The sequence below is a fragment of the Amphiprion ocellaris genome, chromosome 24 (assembly GCF_022539595.1).
Source record: "Amphiprion ocellaris isolate individual 3 ecotype Okinawa chromosome 24, ASM2253959v1, whole genome shotgun sequence".
NCBI lineage: Eukaryota > Metazoa > Chordata > Actinopteri > Pomacentridae > Amphiprion > Amphiprion ocellaris.
In genome coordinates, this window is record NC_072789.1 from 21,166,623 (window position 1) to 21,192,009 (window position 25,387).

The window sequence follows — 25,387 nt, forward strand, 5'->3', positions numbered from 1 at the left end:
CATGGGAAGGTCACTGATGCTGTGATAGAGAAACTGTGGAAAGGTTTCAGAAACAGTCCTGAGCGGCTCACTTTTTTTCCCTTTCTCCTGCTCTAAAATATTCACTACAATAAGCTTTTCAAATAAACTCTGACACAATATTATGGGTCGGGGAATGGTTTAAAGTGCAGGGATCGCCGAGTTGATTTAAAACCACTTAGCCCCACATTCTGCAACCCCCTGCCTTCCTCTTATCTACTGTAGCGTACGACTCGCTCAGCTTACATCCAGATACACAGCGCCGTCCCTCCTCCCTGTTTGTGTTTTCCTAGCGGGATACTTTATCACTGCAGACTTCAAATGTGCGGCTGAAGCCTGCTGCAGGGTCCTCAGATCACGAGTGAACGGAGGCAGGGCAGCTCAGAGGTTTGCAGACGCCCTTTTTGGCTCAGTGGTGATTTTTTTTTTTTTTTTGATGAAGTCCTTGGGCTGTCCACGGGCTTTTTTTGAGCCAATTGCAATCCCTTTAAAGTCAGCACAGTGGTAAGTTATCTCCTAATGCAAATGTGTTCAGTAATAGCTGCCTCTGTTGTGAATGTGTCGTTTTCATCTTTTTAGTTCCCTCTCACCACTTTCACAAAGGAGCTGCTGAACTGAAAGTTGCATCAATCGGCTTCAAACAACAGATTTGACCAAATAAGCACTGAATAAGTACACTACAAAAACAAATCTGTAAAAAAAAAAAAAACAAACAAAAAAAACATCTGATGCAAGAAAAAATATATTAAAAAACAGTATTGTCACGTATTGTAAAATAGCAGATTACAGATTTTTGATGTCGACATTATTTCAAGTTTTGGCCTTTTTTACATGTAAATTAATACTTTTTTCAGTGACAATTAAAAAGAATGTAAATTTTTAAAAAAATCTTTAATATACATTTTTTCTGACATATAACAGCAAATAATAATAAATAATAGTAGTAAGTATATTATGTTGTGTAGATGATTTTTTTTACTAATTGAAACGCAGTAAAAATTGTACAAATTTATAATCAAACACTAAAAAAAAATAAAATAAATGACCTTTTGTAATAATACAGATTTTTGATGTGGCAATTGCATGACACACACACACACACACACACACACACACACACACACACACACACACACACACACACACACACACACACACACACACACACATATATACATATATATATATACATGTGGCAACTTTTTACGTCTTTGATTTGCAGTCAAGAGAAGGTTATATTGTCGGTGTGTAATGGTAATAATTGCATGCATTATTTGTACCATTGCATGTTGTCAAAGGAAATCTGTTCTGTCTCGCCTTTTTGCTGCTTCACTTTGTCTTGGGTTCCTAAAAAAACTGAAGTGCTGTGCTCATTATAGGGACACTGCTACCGGTGCGATTACTGGTTGGAGAGGTTCTGTGCACACGACAGTCCTTTGTCATGAAGATTTGTGTGTCGGGAGAAAGCTAGAAGCAGCAAACATTTCTGCCCTTTCAGTTTGTCTGCTTTGTCGCATCTTTCTACTTGCCCTTTGGGTAGTATCTTAATCCTTACAGAGGGCAGCGGCTGTTTGATTTGTCAAGCTAGTTATCGATTTTATAATATGGTCAAAGCTCATAACAAACATTTGTAACATTTTCTTTTCAGCATCTGTCTGGAATCCACTGTGTTTTTTACCAATCCACTCATCAGGACTCGAAGTCTCCGAATCAACCTTGAACCATTTCAGCTGTGACATTTTGCAGACGATGCCGACACATTCGCTTGTTCTCGTCGTAAGGGTCTGTCCGTCATCAACGCCGGCTTTATTTCTTCTCTCCACAACAGAGATGATGAAATGTTACACATTCCTTGCTCATGTTGCCCGGGGCTCTGGGGTCATTTCGAAGATGTGATGGCCAATCTGTCATTGTCACTTATTCACTCACCACGGCCCGCATGCACAAAGCACATACACGTATAGTTCTCTTTGTGTTGTATGTTAAAGCAGAGCGTATCTGACATGAAGTGCCAGCTTGTTAAAGTTTCCCTTCATGTATCAGCCATGCATCACGGTCTCGTTTTATTGCTGCTGTTGTCATATACTGTATATCTTCCTTTCATCGCTCTGTTGAGAACAAAACATCTTTGAGTAAAACACATGATCCTTCTATATGCACTGAGCGAGTCAATCATAACAGACTTACAAGGTGATTTATTATATGCTGTGAATATGTGGTTTCCATGAGGCATGTAATACCTTTTGTTGACTGTGTAGATTACACAAACAACAAAACCTGCTTGTGAGCGGAATAGTGGTGACATGAGAGAGCTGCCAGCAGGAAATGATGTGGTTATGTCAAAGAAATGGAAGAGCCATTCATTTCTTAGAAATAGATGTAGCAGTATCAATTGAAATGCCCCTAAATTATTAATACCCAAATAGAATATTGGTTTATTAAAAATCTTTCTTCGTATCTCCACTGGGATTTAGTTCCTCTTCCAGCTCTTTGAGGTTGAAGGCTTCTTCAGCATAACTCTGTTCTTCTATTTCTCCACAGATTCTCAATGGGATTTCAGGTCTGGGTGCTCCAACGTCTTCATATTATTTTCTGTTTGCCACTTTGGCTGTAGATGGGAGATCACAGTCTTGTTGGAGGTCCAATGCTGCTCAAGAACATGTTTTTCTGCAGCCTGACTGATGTTTTCTCCTTCAGATTTTCTCATGATGATGTCTACTTTGACAAGATTGCCAGGTTGGACCATTGGCTGAAAAACACCCTCAAAACATTACTTTCCCACCAACATGCTTCACCCTGTGGTGTTCTTGAGGTTGAAGGCCTTTCTTTCATCTTCTGTATCAAAACAGCTCCATTTCATGTCATCCAACCACAGACTAAAAGCTTTCCTCTTTGACTAATGGAGCTTTTGATTTAAATCTTGCCACTAAAACTACTCAGATTCATTAGGATGGTCTCGGTGGTAATTCTTGGATTCTTCTTGGCCTCTACCAAACCTCTACCAGGGGTCACTTTTGGCTTCCTATCACACTCTGAGATTGTTCACAGTGTGGAACTCCTTGTACTTTTTGATGATGATTTTTCTGTGGTCCCCGGTACTGGAAGGCACTCAAGATGGCTTTCTGTCACTTCTAACTTTCTCTCTGAGTGATCATTTTTGGATGGGAATATCGTCGAATTTACAGCGAAGCCACCAGTTTTAACTCATACGTGTGGTGAACATCATGGTTTTGAAATCTGAATTTTTATGGTGCAGAGCAGCTGCTTGGGAATGGCTCTGAAGTGAAGGCTGGTTAACATTAAGTGTTAAAGGGCTGAATTTCAGTCACTTTTGCATACTCACTGACAACAGAAAATGTGTATGACAATAGCTTTGTTGAGTATTTGGCTGTATTAAGATGCAGCAGAAGTGAGCACAGAGACCAGGAGAGAAGAAAACATGAAAACTGGCTGAGAGACAGCTGAACATAGATATTGCCTGTATGTTGGGATTTTTGTAAAAGTTAAATGATAGAAATTATGCCAAAAGCAAAAAAACAAAAAAAAAAACCAAACCCAAAAACCCATAAAAAACCCTATCATGACTGATACTTAATATTTCCCCTTAGTTCTCCTAAAAATGCTGTGTTTGGCCTTTGGCATATCTTTTGTGGATATTTTAGAAAAAGTGATTCATTGTATATCGTGTTTATTTGGTTAATGGTAAATGGTGAAAACAATCTGCAATGAAAGAAAAGTAGCCAAAAACATTTGGTGAATAAAGTATGGTGTTCTGAGAACACTTCTGAAATGTGCTGTTTTTGATAGACTCGCATTAAGGCTCACACTTATCTGCAGCTTTCTGTGTGAACAATCTGAAAACAGAAGGAGCAGCAGAACGCACCTGAGTGAGCTGAGGTGAAATTCAAAATGTCCACAATATTGCTGTACAAAAGAGAGTGTATCTTCAATGAAACTACAATAATAAAACCCAATTTTGGGTTGTCTACAGCAACATTGCCGTCTCTTTTGAACACAGAAAGTACAACACTTTCTGGATAGAGTAGTCATTTGTTGATTCTGTGAATGTCCCCAAGACAATTCAAGGGATCAGATCTGGGGTTAATCCAGTGCTGTTGGTCTGAATGTGGTCTTTCAGAATCAACTGTCTGCCAAGCAATTTTTTTATCTTCTTTACTCATAATTCACTGGAAGAAAAAGCTTGAACATTTATGCAGTGATAGAGATACATAGAGCCAAGTTCAGGGAATGGAAATGTGGCCAATCAAGGTCTTTTGTAATACAGTAGGTCCTTGGTTTACAACGTCCTCGACCTGCAGCATTTTGTAGTTGCGTCACCTTCTCCCATAAATTTATTAAGAATGTCTTGTTACATCATTCCAATGTCCAGCATTTGGGACGTTGAAGCTAATTTTGCTCAGGAACTAGATGGCGAGCGGAGCAGACAAATACATCGTCACGCTGCCCTTTACAAGGAACACAGCTTTGTTTACATTCACCCGTTGTACGCCACATTGGATTGTGCTATATTTGCTTTCTTTCATTTGTGGTGTGTTGTAGATTATGATTTTACCACTATGTTAGCGTAGGTGAGTGACAGAGATACTTATGTACATATGTGAGTTCCGACTTATGGTGAAAATTGCATTACGTCACGCTGTAGGAACGAAATTCCGACCTAAGTCAAGACCTCCTATAACTACAGCTATGAAACATCTTCCATCACACAGTAAAAAAAAAAAAAGAAAAAAAAGAGGAACAACTTTGAACTACAGATGAGATTTCACCTCCACCATCTTAACCTGAATGAAGTTCCTTGTGTGAGAACTTTTATGCGACTCGGGTTCAATAGTATTAGCATAGTATAGTATAGTTTTAAACATTTATGTGCAACTAAGATAGAAAAAACAACATCAACAAAATAAAAGATTCTGTCACTTTCAGAACTATGAAACCGATAAACTCTTAATCTTTCATGCACATAATTTCAGAAGAAAATGAGATATTTTCTTTTGTCTGTTTGGGAATTCATATTTGTTAGCATCAGTTAGACACCTTTATATTGACTCTATTTCCCTTTTTTTTTGGGAAACAGGAGTCGTCTTCCCGAAGGGGTTGTGGACAGCAGCAGCAGCGGTAGTTTATGAATGTTTACAGCTACAGATGCTGAAACAGACCTTTTAGAACAGGGCCAAAACCAGAAGTTATACAGAAAGGGTAAAATGAAATATCACAGCAGCATTCTGAGCTGAAAAAGACATTCTGGGGACCTGTGAGACTTTCATTTTTTAGAATTTGCTGAAAAAAAAGGAGCACAATGGGAGCTTGAACAATAGGCTGAATTAAAATTTAGGTGGCTGGGATCATTCTCACAAAAACTTCTTTATCTTTTAGAGATTAAATTCATCCATTTGCAATACTTTCTCTCCGAGCTGTAACTCTTCTCCAAAGTCATCTCCACTGCATGGGTGTCAAAATGATGAAAACACGGTGGTTGCACCAGTCAACAGTGTCAGAATACCACTGAGCAAGCATTCTCTTTATTGCCCCATATTCATTTCCAAACAATAAGATATCATTGTCATTTACTGTGCGGAAAGATCTATTAAATGGGTTCCCCTGGCGAACATTCCCCCCCGACAGATTCTTTCCAAAGCCATGTTAAATTGTCAGGCAGACAGACTGTCAAGCATGCAGCTGACACATTGCTTCCACCTCTGTGTCGCATGCTGACAAAGTTGCAAAGTTGAACGAATCACAAATCAACCAGGGCAGATCTCTCAGTTGATGATGTAATACAGAGGAAAAGCTCCTGGCATTGGTTTTCTCAGTGCTGCATCACTGATTGACCACCCGTGACTGCTGGTGTTGAACCATAAACATAACTCCAGCCAAAGACTGTTACGCCATCATTAGATAGAGAATGAATGTTAAGCCTTAGTATTTGTGGCTACAGGCCATACCCTGAACAATGGGCATATATATATATATATATGCCCATGTATACTGTATAAATATATTACCTATATAGAATTTTCTAAAGTGATCGTCAACGTTGTTAGCAAAACATTTAATTATTGACACAAATAGCGCAGTGGACCTCAGACAAGTACTGATATTACCATAATATTCGGCATAATTTGGGCTTCAAAGGTGGCACTGTTACATATTGGGATATAGGAACACACTTCTAGTCGATTCCAATTTGTTTTAAACAAATGAGCTGTGGCCGGTGGTTATTAACACAGAAGTCTTCATCATGAGGGCCTGTTGCAAGCTAAACTCCCATAATGCTACGTAATAAAAAGCTCGGATGCAGAAATGTAAACTTTTCTTAATGCGTTGTAGAGCTATTCAGTCATCAAACATGTGAGTCATTCCAGAATTGGAGGACATTTTGCGTCCCACCCATCAAATTTCAAATAATCCATGTACAAAATACTAAAATATGCAGTTGTTCTGTAAATTTCCTTTTCCTGAGCTCAAATCTAGAAAAACTAGGAGAAACAAATGTTTGACAATATTTTTAAAAATACCAAATAAGTCTGGAGTTCCCCCTAAAATGCCATTTTTCTTATGTCCCACCCTCTTATGACCAAATTGAATCTCAAATAAAACAGTTAAATTGAAACCTAAACCTCCTTTTTTGTTGGTATTATTTTTTCATTGATGTCTCTTGTAATTGTGGGAACATTTTTTTGATCAACATAATATTTTAAATAATAGTTATTATGCATGGAACATGTGTCCTACCCTTGTTAGCATAACCTTTTTAGCTGGTAGAAGAAAAAAAACAGTGAATCAAATGATATGCTGGAATTAACATCATCAAACAATTTTTCAAAAGAATGGGTAGAGCAAAGCTATACCCTCTCTTCTATTTTTCATATTTTAATAACATCATCAGCCTTGATCGAATGACTCCCATCCCTGTTATGCATATTATCAGGATAAAACAATTTCTTTTTACTAATTTCTATCAGTAAGTTTATTCTCTTGGTCAGCAGTAACAGCTAATAAATATCTAACTTCTACTCCTGAGGAATAAGTTAACATTAGCATGTATTTTCAACCATTTTGAAGCCTAAATGTCCTCAAATTCTGGAATGAGCCATATCTAGCAGACTGAGCTTAAAACTTCATTGTACTTTAAGTGTATATTTTCACGAAAATGGTATCAAATTGGGACTCTTAAATTACCTTGATCGGGACATCTCTAATACTTATTTGCTTTGGACAATATAGAAATAAATTAGCATAAAAAAGCTGGAAATAAATGAAAGTACTCAGAGTTATTATTCTATAATTGATTTGTATCCACATTTATTTCATATTGTATTATTAAAATACTGTAATACATGAAGCACATGACATGCCTTTCAGTATGTCATGATTTAAACTAGTTTTGTCTGCTCAGTGTTATCATCTATCTCATTTTTCATTTGCAAGTGTTTATGAAGCCCGTTGTTAAGTCCATTTTCATGTGAGTTTTGTTTACTGAACCATGCATTATCTACATGTACAGGTGCTACATATAGCCACAGTTGGTCATATGTAATGTTCTGGCTTTGTTAGAGACCCTCGCCAGCACAACACTGCCTGTGAAATTGTCTTCCCTTTTTTGTGTTCCACTGAAGGCTTTACAGAATCCTGGAACAGTCTGGTTTCTTGATGCAAACAAGGGTGCGTCTGCATGCACTTGCTGCATGTTTAATTGTGGGGATGTGACTCAGGCTTGTGCACACAGAGTGAGATTTGTTCAACAAAGCCAAATGTTCTCCACCACATCCACTGGTTCACAAGCTGCATTTTTAAATTAGTCTCATTTAACTTTAAGATGACACTTTCCATTTATAGATTCTACGCAAAAACAGTGGAAATGTAGGCTTTCAAAACAGGTCAGTACCTTTGTTTCCACACCTTCTCTTGAAGAAAATTAGATTTCTGCACTTGAAGTCTTCGCTTCCACAGTTAGATCTTTTATTTTAAAACACTATATCATGAGAAACACACAGTCTGCTGATCATATTCATTTTAAGTTTCAAATATGTTACTAAAACTGGAATAAAGACATGTGAATAAGTGAAATACATATTTTGATAAAAGGGTTTTTCCACCTTTAGAATCCTCTTCAAATTCAATTTTATGCATTCAGTAAACTGTGAAAATGTGCAGCTTTGCTACCAATTCCCATTCCTTCGCTCAGCATCTTCACATATCAGATCACTGACAACTAAAGTACATTAAATTAAATGTTACACCCAAGTGACAGCATCACCGTCTGATAGTCCTGAGAATTTAAATTACATGAGATCTGTCAGTGATTGCTAAACACAGGTTGAAATGAAACTATAAAGCTGTGATCATCTACTTTGATTAGAACATTGACTCATCTCTATACATCAGACATCAGTGGAGTAAATGTACATAGAGCAACATGCAGTGGCTCAGATTAAAGTCTCATGTCTGATGCCTGCATAGAAAACCATAAAGAAACGATTTGAGCACCGTGAACTCATCTGAAATGTAGCAGGAGAACTACTCAATCGTGTTCCTCTCGTGGCGTTTTATTGTCGAGGCGTCCTTATTGAACTGCTGTCCGCATCCGGCGCTGCTGTCTGTAGCCAAATGAGGTCTGGACCGTCTCCAAATCACTCCATGCAGGCATCGGCTGCTGTCGCCTCGCCACAACACGCTCCTCTAAAGGCGGCGGCTGTGTGTGTTTTAGTGGGCCAATTGTGTTGGAGACAATAAAGGTGTGTGTATGCATCCTGACACAACACACACACACACAGTTTACGGCTCTGGCTTCACCCCGCATCCCCTTTGTCTTGTCTTATTCAGCAGTGCTGACTCGGGTACACAGTGAATCCAGATTCTGTTGGCTCTGATGAATCTTGCATGTGTTTGGGTGTAGGCCTGGGGACAGGTTGTAAATCTTCCATGGCATCTTTTGAAGAGGGGGACCAGCGGCTGCCGTGTCTCCTTACACTTCCACACACAGCCAAGTGCAGTCAAAAGGTTTCAAGCACTGCTGGGAAACAACTTTGAAGACTTCATGCAAACTTTGTTTAGTTCCCTGCACATGCTGTAAACCTTTGAAGAGTAACACCAATGAATAAAATGGTGGAAATGTCCTTGTTTTAGAAAGAAAAGCATTTTTTAAATGAAGATAACATTAAATTAATCATAAATACATTCTAGACATTGTTAATGTGGTAAATGACTATTCTAGCTGGAAACAGCTGATTTTTAATGGAATATCTCCATAGAGGTACAGAGGAACATTTCCAGCAACCATCACTCCTGTGTTCTAATGATACATTGTGTTAGCTAATGGTGTTGAAAGGTTAATTGATGATTAGAAAACCTTGCGCAGTTATGTTAGCACATGAATAAAAGTGTGAGTTTTCATGAAAAACATGAAATAGCCTGGATGACCCAAAACTTTTGAATGGTAGTGTATGAATAAACCCAAAACAACTGCTATTTCCTGTTTTTCCTAATTTGAAGTCCGGCAGTTTATTCCTTCTATCCTCGCAATGAGTGTTTGGTTTAAAGTCAAAATTGAAGTCAGACAGCATGGTATTTTTTGATTTGTGCTTGTTCATATGTGCTTTAATTTGAGTAAAATCAGGATGCAAAAGGTAGAAAAGTATAGTTGATATGTTTCATGAAAATGACCCCTGCAGACAGAAAAATTCTTTGCATAGAGCAAATCAAATACTCTCCTTAGTAGTCATGTTTATGGTGTTTAAATTTTGCTGTTACTACGTGTGGACATTTTATCTGCACATATATAGCACCTTTTAACCTTACTCGGTAACTACAAACCATTTGCACAATGTCTATTTCTTTCATCCACTGGAGGCAAAGCTCCTATGCAGGGTGTCCAACAGCAATCAGGGGCAAGTTGGGGTTCAATGACTTTCCCAAGACACAAAGGGGATCAAAGCACCAACCTAAAGATTGGTGGACAACTGCTCTACTACCAGAGTCAGTCTTAAACCTCCTCTCTCGAACTGTTTGCAGGGATGTGATGATTATATCAAACACGTTTGATATTTCCAAGCTATAATCATGAAGGGTACTGGAAGCACCCGTAGCAGCAGACAATGTTGCCAAGCAATGCCAAACATTGTAACCCTATAGACTGATGACAGTTAAAATCTCACCTAAAATTCTCGCTGAATAATAGAAAAACTGTGTTGAAACCACATCTTTCAAACCCTTTGTTGCTCTACAGTGTCCATTTTGTTTCCATTTGTTTCCTCAAGAAATCTCATGAGGTGCTTCCTGACTGTTCCCTGTGGCTCCATAATCCTAATATTATCCCTCACTGTGTGATGCTCCATTATATTTAAGTCTTGTAATCTGTGCATGTCTGAGAATAAAAAGAAGAATATCCATGAAGTTTCTCCTCATGTGTGATGCAACTTCATATCAAAAACTGAAAAGGGTTTTATACAGAGGATAGACATGTTAATTAGCAGTTTATTAGACTTGTAGGGGCCAGTTTTACATATGTACATGTCATGTTTGGGGAGATTGACCAATGTAGCATCCAGATCTGAAAAGTGAAACCAAAGCAGAAGTGACGTAAACTGACATTAGTTGTAGTGGCCAACAGGGGGCAACTCTATCTGTGACAAAATTACTCTACTTCTCACTTGAAGTGTTACCTCAGTAAACATTTTCACAATGGATTTATGATCTCAATGATAGCATGTTCATAATTTTAGAAATTATTATATAAATTGTGCATCATTCTGTCCTTTGGTTTCTCCAAAATGATCCACCTCTTGATCATTGCATCCATTTTTAAAAGCCAAGATGGCATTTACTTAATTCCAAACTAGAGGAAATAACCTACTAATGTTTTACTTTCAGTCATCACTAATGGTTTCCTTTTCCTGTTTTTTCCTCATTGTCAGTGAGTGTAATTTCTCTGATGTACTATGAATTTGGGTTATGAAGATTTATGTTTGCATGAAAAGGTGGTTAAACTCTTTTCTCCTCCAATGTGGCTGAAGTGAATTTAAGCAGATTTACCTTGTTACATTTTTATGAGGCTTTGTTGCTCTGTGGCTGGGTGTTTAACAAGCAGAACATCTCCTTGCTGTGTAACAGCCACTGCTGGGGAATTGTTTGGGGCAATAGTCAGCAGTACTCCACTACTGATGCTGCTGTGGCTTCCTGCTGCAGTCATCTGAGGTAGAAATGTGTACACTTAACTGTTTTATGAAAATAACAGTTGATACATTAACTGGCTAAATGGACTAGGTATGTTTTTACAAATTGACCCCATTTAGATTAACTGTTTTAGGGCACTCACATCCACATAAAATGCTGTTATAATGCACATTTAGCCTCACAAAAAGTACATTTGTAAGCCAGATCACAAATCTGATTACAATCCATCGTATATTTTCCACGCAAGATGCAAATCAGGGCAGGTTTAGAGGAAAGTGACAGTACACTGTTAGGTGACCAATTAGAAAATGCAAAAAAAAAAAAAAAAAAAAACTCCTGAGAAAGCTGAAATTATCTGAAACCCTATTTACGGTGGAATCCAAGGAAGCTGCATCCGGAGATTTCATTAATTTTAAACACTTTTCTTTCTACAATCAGTACTCCAACCACCAGGCTTACATTAAAGAGAGAATACAGTTCAGAAAAAGGGGGCTGTAAACCTGTGATTTGTTTGAACATGATCGTAAAAATGAGCTGTGAACATCTGAACTGTTTATTGGCATGTCTGCATCATGGCTCCACGTGGAAAAGAATTGCCAGTGGTCATCTTCTGCAAACGACACTACAGATAGCGAACTGCTTTCACAATTCAACTCTGGAAAACAGACAGGCATGTGCTTCAGACTTGTCTCAGGGGTTATCAATGAAAGTAAGAGTTGTTACAGCTCAGACATTGTCAAGAATGTGCATGTGACCTGAACCTTGCCAAGACTGCAACAGTGAATGCATAGTCCTGACACTGAAGTGCAGAGAAGTGATGTTATTCTGCATGAGAGCAAAATGTTAGGGGGATATTTAAGTTGCACCATAAATGCCTGTGGATATACAAAAAAACAAAAAAAAATTTGGCTGACAAGATGACTCGCAGTCTGCAAAAGTTTGGCAGAAGAATATTTCAGTGTAACCATCCACAGCACACTGACAAAATCACACGAATTTCTCGAGAAGAAAAAACTGAAAACAGTGACCTAGGCAAGGTACCACTTGAGTTTAGTCCAAGAGGCACCTTTTGGGCATTTTAAAGAGAAAGGTAGAGTAACAGAAGCAAAAAATAGTTGCTGAAGAATTGCAAAACATCCCTCCAGAAATGTACTGACTCTGACATCAAAAATAATTGTGGACATACATTATATAGAAAAGTAAAATTTGAATCTTGGTAAAGAAAGGTCTGGTGACTTTTGTTGCATTGAGTTTGTACTGTGGAACCTGTATGTTTGGTGTTGTAAATTTGTAGTAAACTGTTCATTCTTATGTTTAAAAAAGAGCAAATACTCCACTGTTTAACTTGGAAGTGATACAATTTTGAATCATTTGACATTTTATCTCACAAACATGTTCACACCAACAGCATATTTATTGTCTGTTTGAGTTCAGCACAACCAGGAAAATTATGCATGTGTCTTGGAGGGATGGATGCATAAACACCATTCAACTGGCTTCTCAGAGTCTTAGCTGTTCAGCTGATCTCCTTGCAGTCTATCTTGACTTTCCAGCTCTGCTCATGGCCCACGTACTGATGAGGGGTGCTGTACGTTAGATTGTCTTTTGGTGTTTCAGTTTATGCGTGTAGTCAGTCTGTTCAGCGATAAGAACTTTATGTTCACGTCTCGTCTCCATCTTCTGTTTGTAATCCACCCAAGCAATCAATCCACTGTGCATCTGTGTCTGTTTTCATCCATTTCAGTACAGCACATTGGAGGCAGATTAAAAGGTCATTTCACTAGCTCATTGGGTAATTACCAGTTTTAATTGCTCCCAATCAAGGGAATTAGCAAGGGCCCTCCGTTATGCGCTCTCAGTGTTTCCGCCGTCATTGTTCCACTTCCTCCAGTTTCAGGCTTAGTGGCATCCGAGAAGTCAATTAGGTTTTAAAGAAACTCGAGGAGGCGTCTTTGTTCTACCTGAGTATTAGAAGTGAGATGAACAAAGGTCCTTAAGGCTTTCTGTGAGACTTAGCTTTTGGTGGCTTGTGTAGGGCTTTAGACTCATTGTACAGCTATTTCCTTTATTCACACTGAAGTGCTGCTCCAACCACAAAGTTAAGCTGTGTTTTAACCCAATCATGAATTCACTATCCACTATTGTTAACAAAAATAGAAACAATGAGGCTTCTCCAAATCAAGTTAAAAGGTGAATTTGTGGCATATAGTATTGTTAATTTGACAGAAAGGCCCAGTATTTATTTAAACAGATTTAGCATTGGCATCTGAAGATGACTAATAATAGGTTCTATCCACAGGCTTTGATTCCCCATCTATTGTGCTTTCCATTATACTGTAGAACAGGAAGTTGGGAAATAGCTGTATTTTGTTGTTTTTGTCAATTCCTCAGGCTTCCACATGCATTATGATGGTTTCTTACTTTACAATTTTTATGCAAACTAACTTTTATAAGATACACAGTAAAGCTGAGGCTCCAATATGCTTGAAAAAAAGTTTGCATGATTTGCCAGAAAGTCAGTTAAGTGCTTCCACTTGTTTTGAATGGCTACACTGGAAACAGGGTTGAAAAGCCTCTTCTTTGCTTCTGTGCTTCTGCCTCTCCAAACTCTCTCAAAGAGTTCTTAGTATTGTGGATGAATTGTATGAATGGGGAAGATTCAAGCCCCATTTGGATGGAATTAACATCATGAGGGGAGGTAGATGATAAATATTCCCTGTGGTTTTCCCTAATCTCTCCAAACATGTTTTGATACTTTTAAAAATGACAGGCTCATCAAATGAAAATAGAAAGCAAATAACCATCTGTATATCCATTTGGAAATCATGTATCATGTTCCTGAACTTTCTTCAATGATAGTTATTTGTATATTCACCAGTACCTTATAAGCAGGAGCTGCTATGCAGCCAATAGCAGAATTAGAATGGCAGCAATTTGTAAAAAAACAAAAAAGAGAGTAGATGCTATAGAAGGTCGATTTCTTCTTCTTTTAATTTCTTTCTGCCATTGAATAGGTTCCCAAATAGGCCTTTAAATTGGTGTTTGCACTATGAAGGCTAAATTTAAACAATTCTCCTAACTGAAATTTAGCATTGTCAATCACTCGATTCATCGTAAAACAAATTAAGTACAGTGGATATTATTCCATATTCTAGTAGAACTATTTTCACCCAAAAGCAGCTTGGTTATATTAGTATCCTGGTAATAGGAGAGCTGTCCTGGCAGACTCTGACTTGAGTTCTTGTCGGAACCAATTAGCCACCACAGAAGTCTTTGTCATGGTGGCCCATTGTTAGCTCAACCCCCACAACATTCTGTTTGCTACCACAGACATACCCAAAGTCCAAGAAACCACCACTTTTAAACACAAACAACTGCAATCTTCGATATAAACAGAAAGTAACCAGTAACCAGATACTACAACAAATGTGCAGTACAATTTCTGACATGCAAGTACTTCATCTTCTGCCGTATTGGTTAATATCTAAATCAGTCAACTTGTTAATGCCAAATCTGGTTGGTCAGACAGATTTCCACCTAATCTATTTTCACACAAATGCTGAAAATTCTTGGACTTGGCTATGGACACGGTTTAAATTACAGAAGGTGCATCTTATGATAACAGTTTTGTGGAAACTAGAGTCCTTTTATTTATTTTTTTTACCACAGCACCACCATATAAAAAGGCGCTTCCACAGAAAGCTGTTTTTCCAATTTGGTGTGAGAGAACTTGAGGTTCATAAAATGCTCGTAATGTATGGATAAATTCTCACAAAAGTTATCTTTGTGTTGCATGAAAACACACAGAATACAAATATGGCAATTTCAGTGCCCATAGACACACATAGTATATACCAGGAGTTAGTACTATTTTGTGTAATATCACTTAAATATCAAATAATTCAAAGCTGCATCACCTCTCAATAATTGTGTTGTTTCCATGATTGTTAGTGCACAAAAACTACTGAAACGTAAATGAACTTAAGTGCCCTCTATGGTACTGATGCCATATTTCTGGGGCAAAACACCAGCAGAAAGAAGACAACTCCATTTTGATTTTGTTGTCCTTTAAACCCAGAGTGACGTTCATTTTACTGTAGCTAATCTGTACGATACATGCGGATTCAGGTTTTTTGAGTGATTTTTACACCTGCACCCGACTATAAGTAATCACTACCCTTGTTTCTGTCTCCAGCTTAAAATCTTGATTAGTTAGTGCTAACTGTACCATTATAATCCTGACAGTACTTCACTTTCACTCTCTCCCAGTTTCTGTCCACACTGTCATGTATATGATTATTGGATAGTGAAAAGTGATTAACCTCCTGGTGAAGCTTTAGCTGTATTAATTTACTGCAGCTGCTGGGATGTCCTTGTTGAACGTGTGCACAGATGAGTATTTCAACTGCCAATTAGCCTCCATGTTTTTCCTATATTTTCACTCTGCTTGACATGTCGGCGCTTTCGGAAATCACATCCTTTTGAACAGACTCAAAGAAAAACTATTACTTCCATGTGGTAAAAACTGCTAACTCTGGTCCTAATCTCATGTCTTGGGTTATTGTACAGAGATGATTGTGTCCTTACATGGTTTAAAAAGAAGTTATAGAGACAGTCGGTTCAGATATTTTAAATGGTCCTTCATCTCCTGGCATATATTAGTATTTTGTCTACCCACTAATTAAGAAATCTTACCCTGATTCGGGTATTTTCAGTAGTTTTAAACCGATTTCTACGCTTTTTATTTCATAATTTAAAAAAATAAAAATTTTGAGACAACTGACTGCTTTTAGCTTAAAGGTGCTTTTTTTGAAGGATTCCAATCTGGTTTTCAGACACTTCATAGCACATAGATTACTGTGCTTAAGGTCTTTGACAACACTGACTACAACATTTGAATGAAAAATAAATTAATCCTTCTCAGTAGAAACTGATGGAATATTTTATTAAAGTTTCCAACTCATCTGCAGAGTTCCACAGAGATCTACTCTGGTGACTTACATTTTTTCTGTTTATTTGCACAGATTGGGACAAACTCTCATTAAATATAACATCATTTAACATCTCTGATGATACAGCTGTACATATATGTAGTCCTTACAGTCGTGCCTGGTGACATTAAATTACCTTTGTCGTGAGCAACTCTAAAATAGAAATAATCACTCTTCTGTGTCTGCTTTAGTCCATCCAGACCAGAAATCAGTGAGTGGTTTTCGATTCATTTCTTTCTTTCAATGCTTGAGTGACAAAGGCCATGCTGTCTTGTTACACTCAACTCAAACTGATCTCTAAAGTCAGAGCCTTTCTTTCTTTTTCAGACTCACAAAAGGTCATTTACACATTCATCACCTTCAGCTAAATCAAAGAACTGCACCCTGAATACATTTTACTAAACTCAGGAAGAAGATGCAGGGTCCCACTATGCAAACACAATCAGTACAAACATTCATTATTCCCCCTGTCACTGAAACTCATCAATGAGCAGATCATCCGAGATGAACAGAACAGGAAGCCAGAGTCAGGTAATCCAGATAACTGTGTGTAACAGTGTAAGGGGTGTATCTGTAGTATTTTTCTATACATAATGCTGAGTTTGCACATTGCACTTTTGTTTGTTTTTAACCAACATCATAATGTATTGCGCTTATATTTCACTTATTTATTCATTTATTTTTGAAAATAAAACCAGCAAAGGCTAACAGAGTGTTTAAACTAGCTAAACAAAAAACAAAACAATTAAACTCCTTATCCAAACTTAAGCACAGTGGCAACTCCCACACCAAACAACAGAAACTAATACCATGCAATACAAGTGTGTCAAGTGCGCATAATTAACTAAATAGAACTGGTGCCTCAAAACACTCATTTGTTAACCAGACAACACGCAAAGACTCAAGTCACAAGTAGCTTCTCACCAAATTAGCAGGCTGCTAACAGGACCTTCAGTCTTCACCAAGACTGGTAGCTCCTCACCGAAACAGCAACTGCTAACAGAAGCTGTAATTTCCGTTTAGCCATCCCTCAATGGCTATGGAACCTACGGACCACACCGAACACACAGATGACCTGGTCACACTAAATCCTAGTTGCTCTAACTGAAAGTTTGGTTGCAGATTTATACATAGGCGTGGTGATAGTTGGGATCTTGTGGGAGGAGAAGTTGTGGTGGTGGGAGAACCAGGGCTGAGAGCCGGTCTGGAGCTCCAGGCCAATCACTCCTGATGTCTGCCAGGTGGGATCTGGAGCTTCACATTTTTTTCCCTAAGCATAATAGATGCTGAAACATACACAGTTTATTTTCTGATGGTGCTGTTTTCTTTAAGTGCACCGGTGAGAGGAGCGGAGCGGTAAAAAGTATGATGCCAATCCAGCAGTACACTGTAATCTTGGTGCCAAGAATGAGTGTTTGCACGCAGTTTGCTGTGCACAACTCAAAACAGGTCGACAGCTCAGAACACTTGATTTCCAGAATACTTTAGTGATGCTTGCTGCTTTTATTCAGCTAACTGATGTGTTTGTTTTAGACAAAGCAGAATATCCACAGAAACTAACATATAGCAGACTGTAGTTATATCCCAGCTCTGCTTGGGTAAAGGGAAGTACAGGAATCCAGGTGTTTTTGGTTAGGTGATTAAGCACTTTGTTGCCTTGTGACATAATTAATGGAGGAAAAAGGTGATAATATTTCAAAGAAAACAAAGCTGGTGGGTGCTGCTATAAAAAGAACCACATAAAACCAAACTGAGAAACAGAAAACGCAAGACAAGTATCTCCTAACTGAGCTACAAGGGAACTACATATTTACATAAAGCCCAACAAGACACAAGAGGCACAGAGAAAAGCTGTTCATGTTAAATCACAGCTGTCTAGACATTTAAAGCCTGGTTCTTGCAGTTTGATTGGTGGAGGGATCTGGGTGGTCCAGTCAGGCAGGAAGAAGAATGAGGTTCAGGTTGGAGCTTCAGGTAAATCATCCAGGGTTGGAGACAGGTTAGTTTGAAGTTGCTCTCCAGCCAGATGTAATCTAAAGTCTACATCTTGTAACACTGATTTTCCTGAGTCAACTTTGCTGATGAAAATGTGCTTGACTTTGAGTGGAAATCATAAATTATACTGGCAAGTGGCATAACATACCAATGACATAAAATAAACAAATAGTTGCATTTGTACCTGACTCATACAATCCTTTCCTTTTAGATCCATCTTTCAAGAGATTTTTATCTTTAATCCAGCCACGGAGTCTTAAATTGTTAGATAATTCTACATGTTTATGTATTTATTTCCTGGATTTTGTCCTGAATGAGTTTCCTAACAGTTTATTAACAGGTTCCTTTGTTGTTTTTACTTCACTTTGCTAGATACAGTTGAATTTATAATGCAGCTTTATCTTAACCCTATGACAAACTTCTATCTCAGACGGACACTAAAAGCCAATCAGAACTGGCAGCAATGAGATAAAGTTACTTTATAATGATGTTTTTTATTATCCACAGTACACCTATTTTATTTTTTTTACACAACAGTACACAGCACATATTTTTCTTAACACAGTCAAGTCTGAGTTCACAACAAACGGTTTTGTCATTTAATGAATGAATGAATGAATGAATGTTTTAATTTGAAAAAAAGCCACAAAAACAAATCAAAATATTCAAATCAACAAAAAAAACTAAATAAAACACAACAAAACAAACAAACCTAACAAAACAAAGCAAAAAATAATAATCCAACATATCTGAAAAAGAGCAGGATGAAGCATAAGCTTATTTACTCCTACCCATTTTTCATTTCGACCATCAGTCACTCAGTACCCCCACTCCTATATAGTATAGTATATATAGTATAGTTATTTATGTACATATTTACAAACAAAATAGAAAATAAATAGTATAAATAAACAAATATTAAATAATTAGTGATATACCCATGTCAAAACCCCTCTTCCTCCCTGTACCTCATGAAAACCATATTTTTGTACTGCTTTTTAAACTTCTTGGACAGTGCTTGAGTCTCACCTCCAATCCATTCCATAACCTCACTCCACATATTGAAAATCAAAATGACCTTAGTGTTGTGCAAAATCTACCATATTTTAATTTTAAATGCCCCCTCCAATTATAACACCCCAATCGCTGCTTTAAAAAAAAAAAAAAAAAAAGTTTTGAATATTTTATGGGAAATTGGCCATTTATTGGTTTGTACATTATTTGTGCTGCTTGAAAATGAACCAGGCCAGTGAATTTATGTATTTTTGATTTTCAGAAGAGTAAATTTGTGTGATCTCTGTAACCAGTTTTATAAATTATCCTTATTGCTCTTTTTTGTAGTATTGATTGTGACTGTAGTGAACATTTTTATGTATTTGTCCAAACCTCTGCACATGTAATTTAGATATGGTAAAACCAATGAACAGTATAGAATGTGGAGTGATTTGTGGTCCAGAATGTGTGTTACTTTGAGTACTGAAATGCTTCTTGATATTTTGTTTTGAACGTGTTTTCTGTGAGATTTCCTGTTTATTTTATCATCAGTTGTAGCACCAAGAAACTTACTTTCATGAACTCTATCAATTTCCACACCATCTACCTGTATCTGTGCATATGTATCTCTTTCACTGTAGCCAAATAACATTAATTTAGTTTTGCTTAAGTTTAATGATTACTTATTTATGTTAAACCACTTTTTCAGCTTGTACATTTCACAACTGATAATTCTCAGTAGCTTCAATAAATCACCCCCCCAAACAAAGAATATTTGTGTCATCTGCAAAGAGAACTAATAGAAATACTTCCGATATTTTGCATATGCCATTTATATATATCAAAACAGGTGTTGAACCCAATAGTGACCCCTGGGGGACGCCAAGTGACCAAGATATCAACAGATGGACATGGTGACAATTATCACGTTTTTTGTATCTATAACATCATTCTGGCCTGTCAAATTAAAACAAAGCTCAGTTTTGACCAGAATAATAGATGTAGATTTGTCAAACATCTCGTCCAAATTGTGAGGCTTCTCACTGGATACTGGACCAGCAAAGCATTCGAATGGTGGCTGCTGTGGTGGAGAAGATTGTTTATTTAGTCAGAATATACAGCATATTGTGCATTTTCTTGTCTCCACAACACTAAGCTTCTCTTCTGGATTGACGCTAGCTGAATTTTCAGGTCGTTGTGGTGCCATAGCATATCTGAAAAGCAAGACGCCTCCACCTTCACTGGAAAGAGCTAAATTATAGATGTCTGCATTACGTACCCAGTCTAGTAATTAAATGTTAAAACATCTTGCCATAGTGGGTCCACGTTACAATGAGCTCTAACCACATCATCACATCAGAGTGATATATACTATAAATAAACCTACACTGCACACTAGCAGTCAGTAGCAGTAAAACAAATGTAATGTTACTTTATGTAGACTGTTGTGTTCTATTTTTACTGATCCAGTTGAAGCTATAGACCAAATAATACGCTGGTTTTTGAGGCTGACTGGTATCCAGCAGTTTCTAAGTCTCATTACACAGAGTTGCCATCATTGCTGTAATATCTGTTTTATTTTTTGGCTCTGTATTTCTGGATTGACATTTATTGGTCCTTTATTGTTACTGTTTTGTAAGAGGAAGTCCTGCATGGTTCCCGTGGCAAAGCTCAGGGAAACAGCTGTGCCAGATGACCATTTGCCAGACCAGGGTTGCTTTTCATTATGCTAACTCTTGTGTCCTCCTGCCCTCTTTCCTCTTGTGTGGAAACCAATTCTTTCCAACATCGTCGAGTAAGTTCCAATTCCTTAAATGCACCTGAAGGAGTCGAGGAAACAAGAGGTTTCAAGACGTAATGAAAGCACCCTGATTCTTCTTTCTTAGGGGGGAATACTGAAGCTTGTCCTGTTTGTTTTGGTCTTTTGCCCACATACACTGTTTGGTCTGACCTTTAGATCCCTCAAGGGGGTAAAAACTCTATTTTTGTAGGTTTGACATGTAGACAAGGAGAAATTGAGACGTTTCTAAATGTTGACACCCTGATTGGGTGTTATCAGTCACTACAGGTCCGTTGCTGATTGGTTATACCCCTATAATGTGAAATGTATAACAAAGCAACCAACACTGTTGCAAGTGTTTTCTAGGGTATTTGTGCAATTTCTTTACATCTCATATGGATGGAAGTCAAATTCAGTTTTCAACACTGTTATAAACTAAAGACTTCTAATTGTGGGTGTAGACAGAATGTTAATTTTAAGTGTGAATTTGCCTTCTTCAGGTCTGATGGAGCAGTAACAAGTAATTGCCTTTGGTGCTGAAGCAGGGAGACTCCACTCAGAAAGATAATAAGATGAGGTTTACTGTATACTTCATGTAAAATGTTCTTGAACAGCACAAAATATAAGACTTTAAGTGTCTGATTTTCTACCTCCAATACAGAAAAGTTAACCACCAAGTGTATCAAGTTTTTTTAAGTCTAGCAACTATCTAACCTATTACCATTGCATCAACAACCATCTTGAAGTGAAAAAAAAAAACAAAAAACTACATGTATGGAAGCAAATCAGACTCATCAGATTCTGAATTTTAAAAGCTGCTGGATTTCTTACTTTGAATTTTTTTTGCATCAAAATTACGTATGTGAATTTTTTATGCCTGAATTTAGCTCATCAAAATTCTAAAAACCAGTTAAAAATTCAATGTCTTCAAAATTCACCATCAAAAAATTCAATGTTCAAAATTCACTGTCAAAAATTCGCTGTTCACATCCGGGGGACTCGGGTGTAAACAATCGATCCTGGCCAAAATCGAACCAACGCCCAGCCAATCACGTGGCGCTCCTCCGGTCATGTGACGCAGACGGTTCACCTCACAACACCGGGGTCATCCACGGCTACCATCATGAACGACGGCGCTTCAGTGAGTGTGTTAATCCTTTTTGTCCTGTATGTGGTTTGTTTTTGTGAGCGTCAGTTAGCTGTAATGCATGCCGTTAGCTGCGCTAGCACAGCGATAGCCGCGCTAATACAGCGCTAGCCGCGCTAATACAACGCTAGCACAGCGCTATCACAGCGTTAGCCGCGCTAATACAACGCTAGCCACGCTAATACAGCGTTAGCCGCGCTAATACAGCGCTAGCCGCGCTAGCATAGTAATGAGGTCATACAGACAGCACGTTCTGCAGCTGGGTAGTTGAGTAACAATTTTATAAACGCACAAATGGGTGGAAGTGTGATTTATGCGCCCAAAATGCAGTTAAATCACAGAGCAGTGTAAAGAAACTGGTCACCTAGCAAACATTTTATTATGTGTTTTCTGCTCAAGTTAATGTCCTGGTTTGTTTAATTTTAAATTACTCCTGATCTTGAAAGGTTTTAAACTGTGCAGTCAAAGTAGTTACAACTGTGAGCGAATAGCTTGAAATGAACTGCCCTAGACTGCTCTGTTCATAGCCCACCATTCTTTCACAGCTATATCAAGAGTTATTGTGCAATGATAGTGATAAATGCAGCCCATTTTTTCAACTGTTTCCTGTTTAGTATGCGTACCCTAGATTGTTTTTGATCATTTGTTGTAGCCATTTATTTAATCAATTTTAATCCACTCCATAGCAACACCGTCTGAACTCTCTTTGCTGAAGTAGTGAATGGCAGATACCCCACAGCCTCCACCTGCTATGAGACCTTACGTTCCCAGGACGTTACAAGGACTGCGCATCATTTAACACTGACATCCTGGCCTGTGTTTGCACTTGCCAGTCAAGATGTTATGTGCTGTTCTCTAGTTAGTTTTACTTGACTGACAAAACTAAGTGCACTGTTGGATTCCCTCCCCTACCTGTTCTTCCAACTCACCTGACAGGTTATCTGGCTCAAGTATGCGTGCTTCTGCCATACATTTAATGTATCTGAAGTTAAGAATATTTCTGGTGAACAATACATGCAATCACGGCATTAAAGCAGGAGTTAAAAATGAACTGGACTGTACTGACTTTATTTTCTCACTGGTGAATGGGATGAAAATCCGTTGCAATATTACAAAACAGCAGCCTATATATATATATGTATATATATATATATATATATATATATATATATATATATATATATATATATATATGTATATGTATATGTATATATATATATATATATATATATATATATATATATATATATATATATATATGTATATATATATAGTATGCCAAATACTGTCAGAGCAAAAAATATTTTTAAATTGACTGTCACTGTCAACCTACTTCAACAGGCATTTTTTTGCACATTGAAATTTGAGGTTGTTTGAATTACACTATCTCAGAACAATGATGAAGAATCTATAATACTGAACAAGTAGATCAATAATCTCAGATTATGGGTGAGTTGAAATATGAAAAAAAATGAAGTGGTCTATGAAAAGTCCAGTCATCGAAACCTGACATGTTGTTTTGTGTAATTTCTTTGTAAATTAGCCCTGCATCCAGTCATTACCATGACATTAGCATAATGGAACCATGACCACATATATCCTTCTGAATATAGTGGCATTTTTCTAATGGCAAATTTTCATGCTTTGACAGATACAGTGGTGGAAAAAAGTTTTCAGGCACCTTGAAAATTTTCCACAATCTCAAATATTATCGTGAAATATTTGTTGGAATGTCTTTTGTGTTTCAAAAGGTGTGACTGCATTAGACAGACACAAATGATGCTTTTTTTTGTTTATTGTTTACATGACTAACAAAACTAAATTCTACCAAAATGACCCAATACTCAAAATTTCTTATTTTTAAGGAACCAATGAATTTCAAGTTTTTATTGACTTTTTTAGGATTTGTTTCGTATTATGGCTGTGACTGAACTAATAGAAATTGCATTTGAAGACCTCAGAGGGATTCTTAATGCAATATTTCACAAATGTATGAGGTGTCCAAAAACTTTTTTCCACCGCTGTATTTAATAGCAATCTGATATGCTTATGTTAGCAAGACAAATAAATGAAAATTTCATACTAAGCTAATATTTCACAGATACCATTATCTATACATGGGACAGACATATTAAGTTCCAGTAAGTTGTACAGGTGCTCTGGGGATGTGACCATTCTTTGTCGCCCAGCTGCTCCTCTCTCTGAGTGCACAGTTGCAATGTACTGATTCCTGTTTTCTTTTTCTGAGCTGATAAGATGGTGTAGCTGTGTCAGTGCATTTAAAATAGCTGGGCAAACTTCTACTTGGTTGGATAAAGCATTTAAAAACACAAGTTCTTGTGTGCAAGTGAACTCTAAGAAGTCCAGATCCAGAGGCATGCGTCCGAGAATATGCTCCAAACGAGAACCAAGTCTCACATAAAGATGATTTAACAATAGTTCCTAGAACAGAGAAAAACAAAGCTATATAATGCAAACCACCAATGGGAAAAATGACTTAACCTGACTGAAAGTCTAGACTGCCTCATTAGACACTTCTTTTAGAACAAATTAAGAGGAGGGTACACATACTAAACAGGAAACAGTTGAAAAATGGGCTGCATTTATCTATCATTGCACAATAACTCTTGATATAGCTGTGAAAGAATGGTTGGTTATGAACAGGGCAGTCTAGGGCAGTTCATTTCAAACTATTCGCTCACAGTTGGAACTACTTTGACTGCACAGTTTAAAACCTTTCAAGATCAGGAGTAATTTAAAATGAATCAAACCAGGACATTAACTTGAGCAGAAAACACACATATTAAACAAAGTGTTACCTAGACTAATTCAGTTTGCTAGGTGACCAGTTTCTTTACACTGCTCTGTAGGGTTGCCACCCGTCCCTTAAAATACGGAAACGTCCTTTATTTGACAACTAATTGTTGCGTCCCGTATTGAATCAATACGGGACGCAAGTTCCGTATTTTCATAAATGCCCCGTACACGTCTGTCACACACTCATCAAAACTGCATAATGAATAAAATAAAACACAGGAAATATTAAGGGCAGCCAATTTCATCTTCGTAGGACCAATGAAGCGAGGACCTGATGCCAGGTCCAGTGGACAGACTTCAGACGTCTCTGCATGTCCGGTCCCGTCTCTGGTTGCCTGGTTACAGACGCTGCTGCACCCGCACGTTTAAAAATGTCTACACCTGAAACTCCACCACGTCTAAAGAAGCAAAAACGTTTGCAAATGTACAGACTGGAGTGGGAAGAGTGGAACC

At 37.6% G+C, this 25,387-nt stretch overlaps 2 protein-coding genes across 4 annotated transcripts in view; both read left to right on the forward strand.

Moving 5' to 3' along the window:
* The window catches only part of sts (steroid sulfatase (microsomal), isozyme S), a 194,350-nt gene that overhangs the window by 165,240 nt on the left and 3,723 nt on the right, over positions 1-25,387 (forward strand). The gene's annotated exons all lie outside the window — the stretch shown is intronic.
* Positions 1-25,387, forward strand: part of pudp (pseudouridine 5'-phosphatase) — a 59,957-nt gene that overhangs the window by 23,711 nt on the left and 10,859 nt on the right. The window contains exon 4 of one of the 3 annotated variants that reach the window (XM_055008633.1): positions 8,936-13,719. The exons of the other annotated variants lie outside the window; for them this stretch is intronic. Within the exon in view, the coding sequence (XP_054864608.1) occupies positions 8,936-9,112 (177 nt within the window). The 3' untranslated portion in view covers positions 9,113-13,719. Of the gene's footprint in view, positions 1-8,935; positions 13,720-25,387 lie in introns of those variants that run through there. 3 annotated transcript variants of the gene reach the window in all.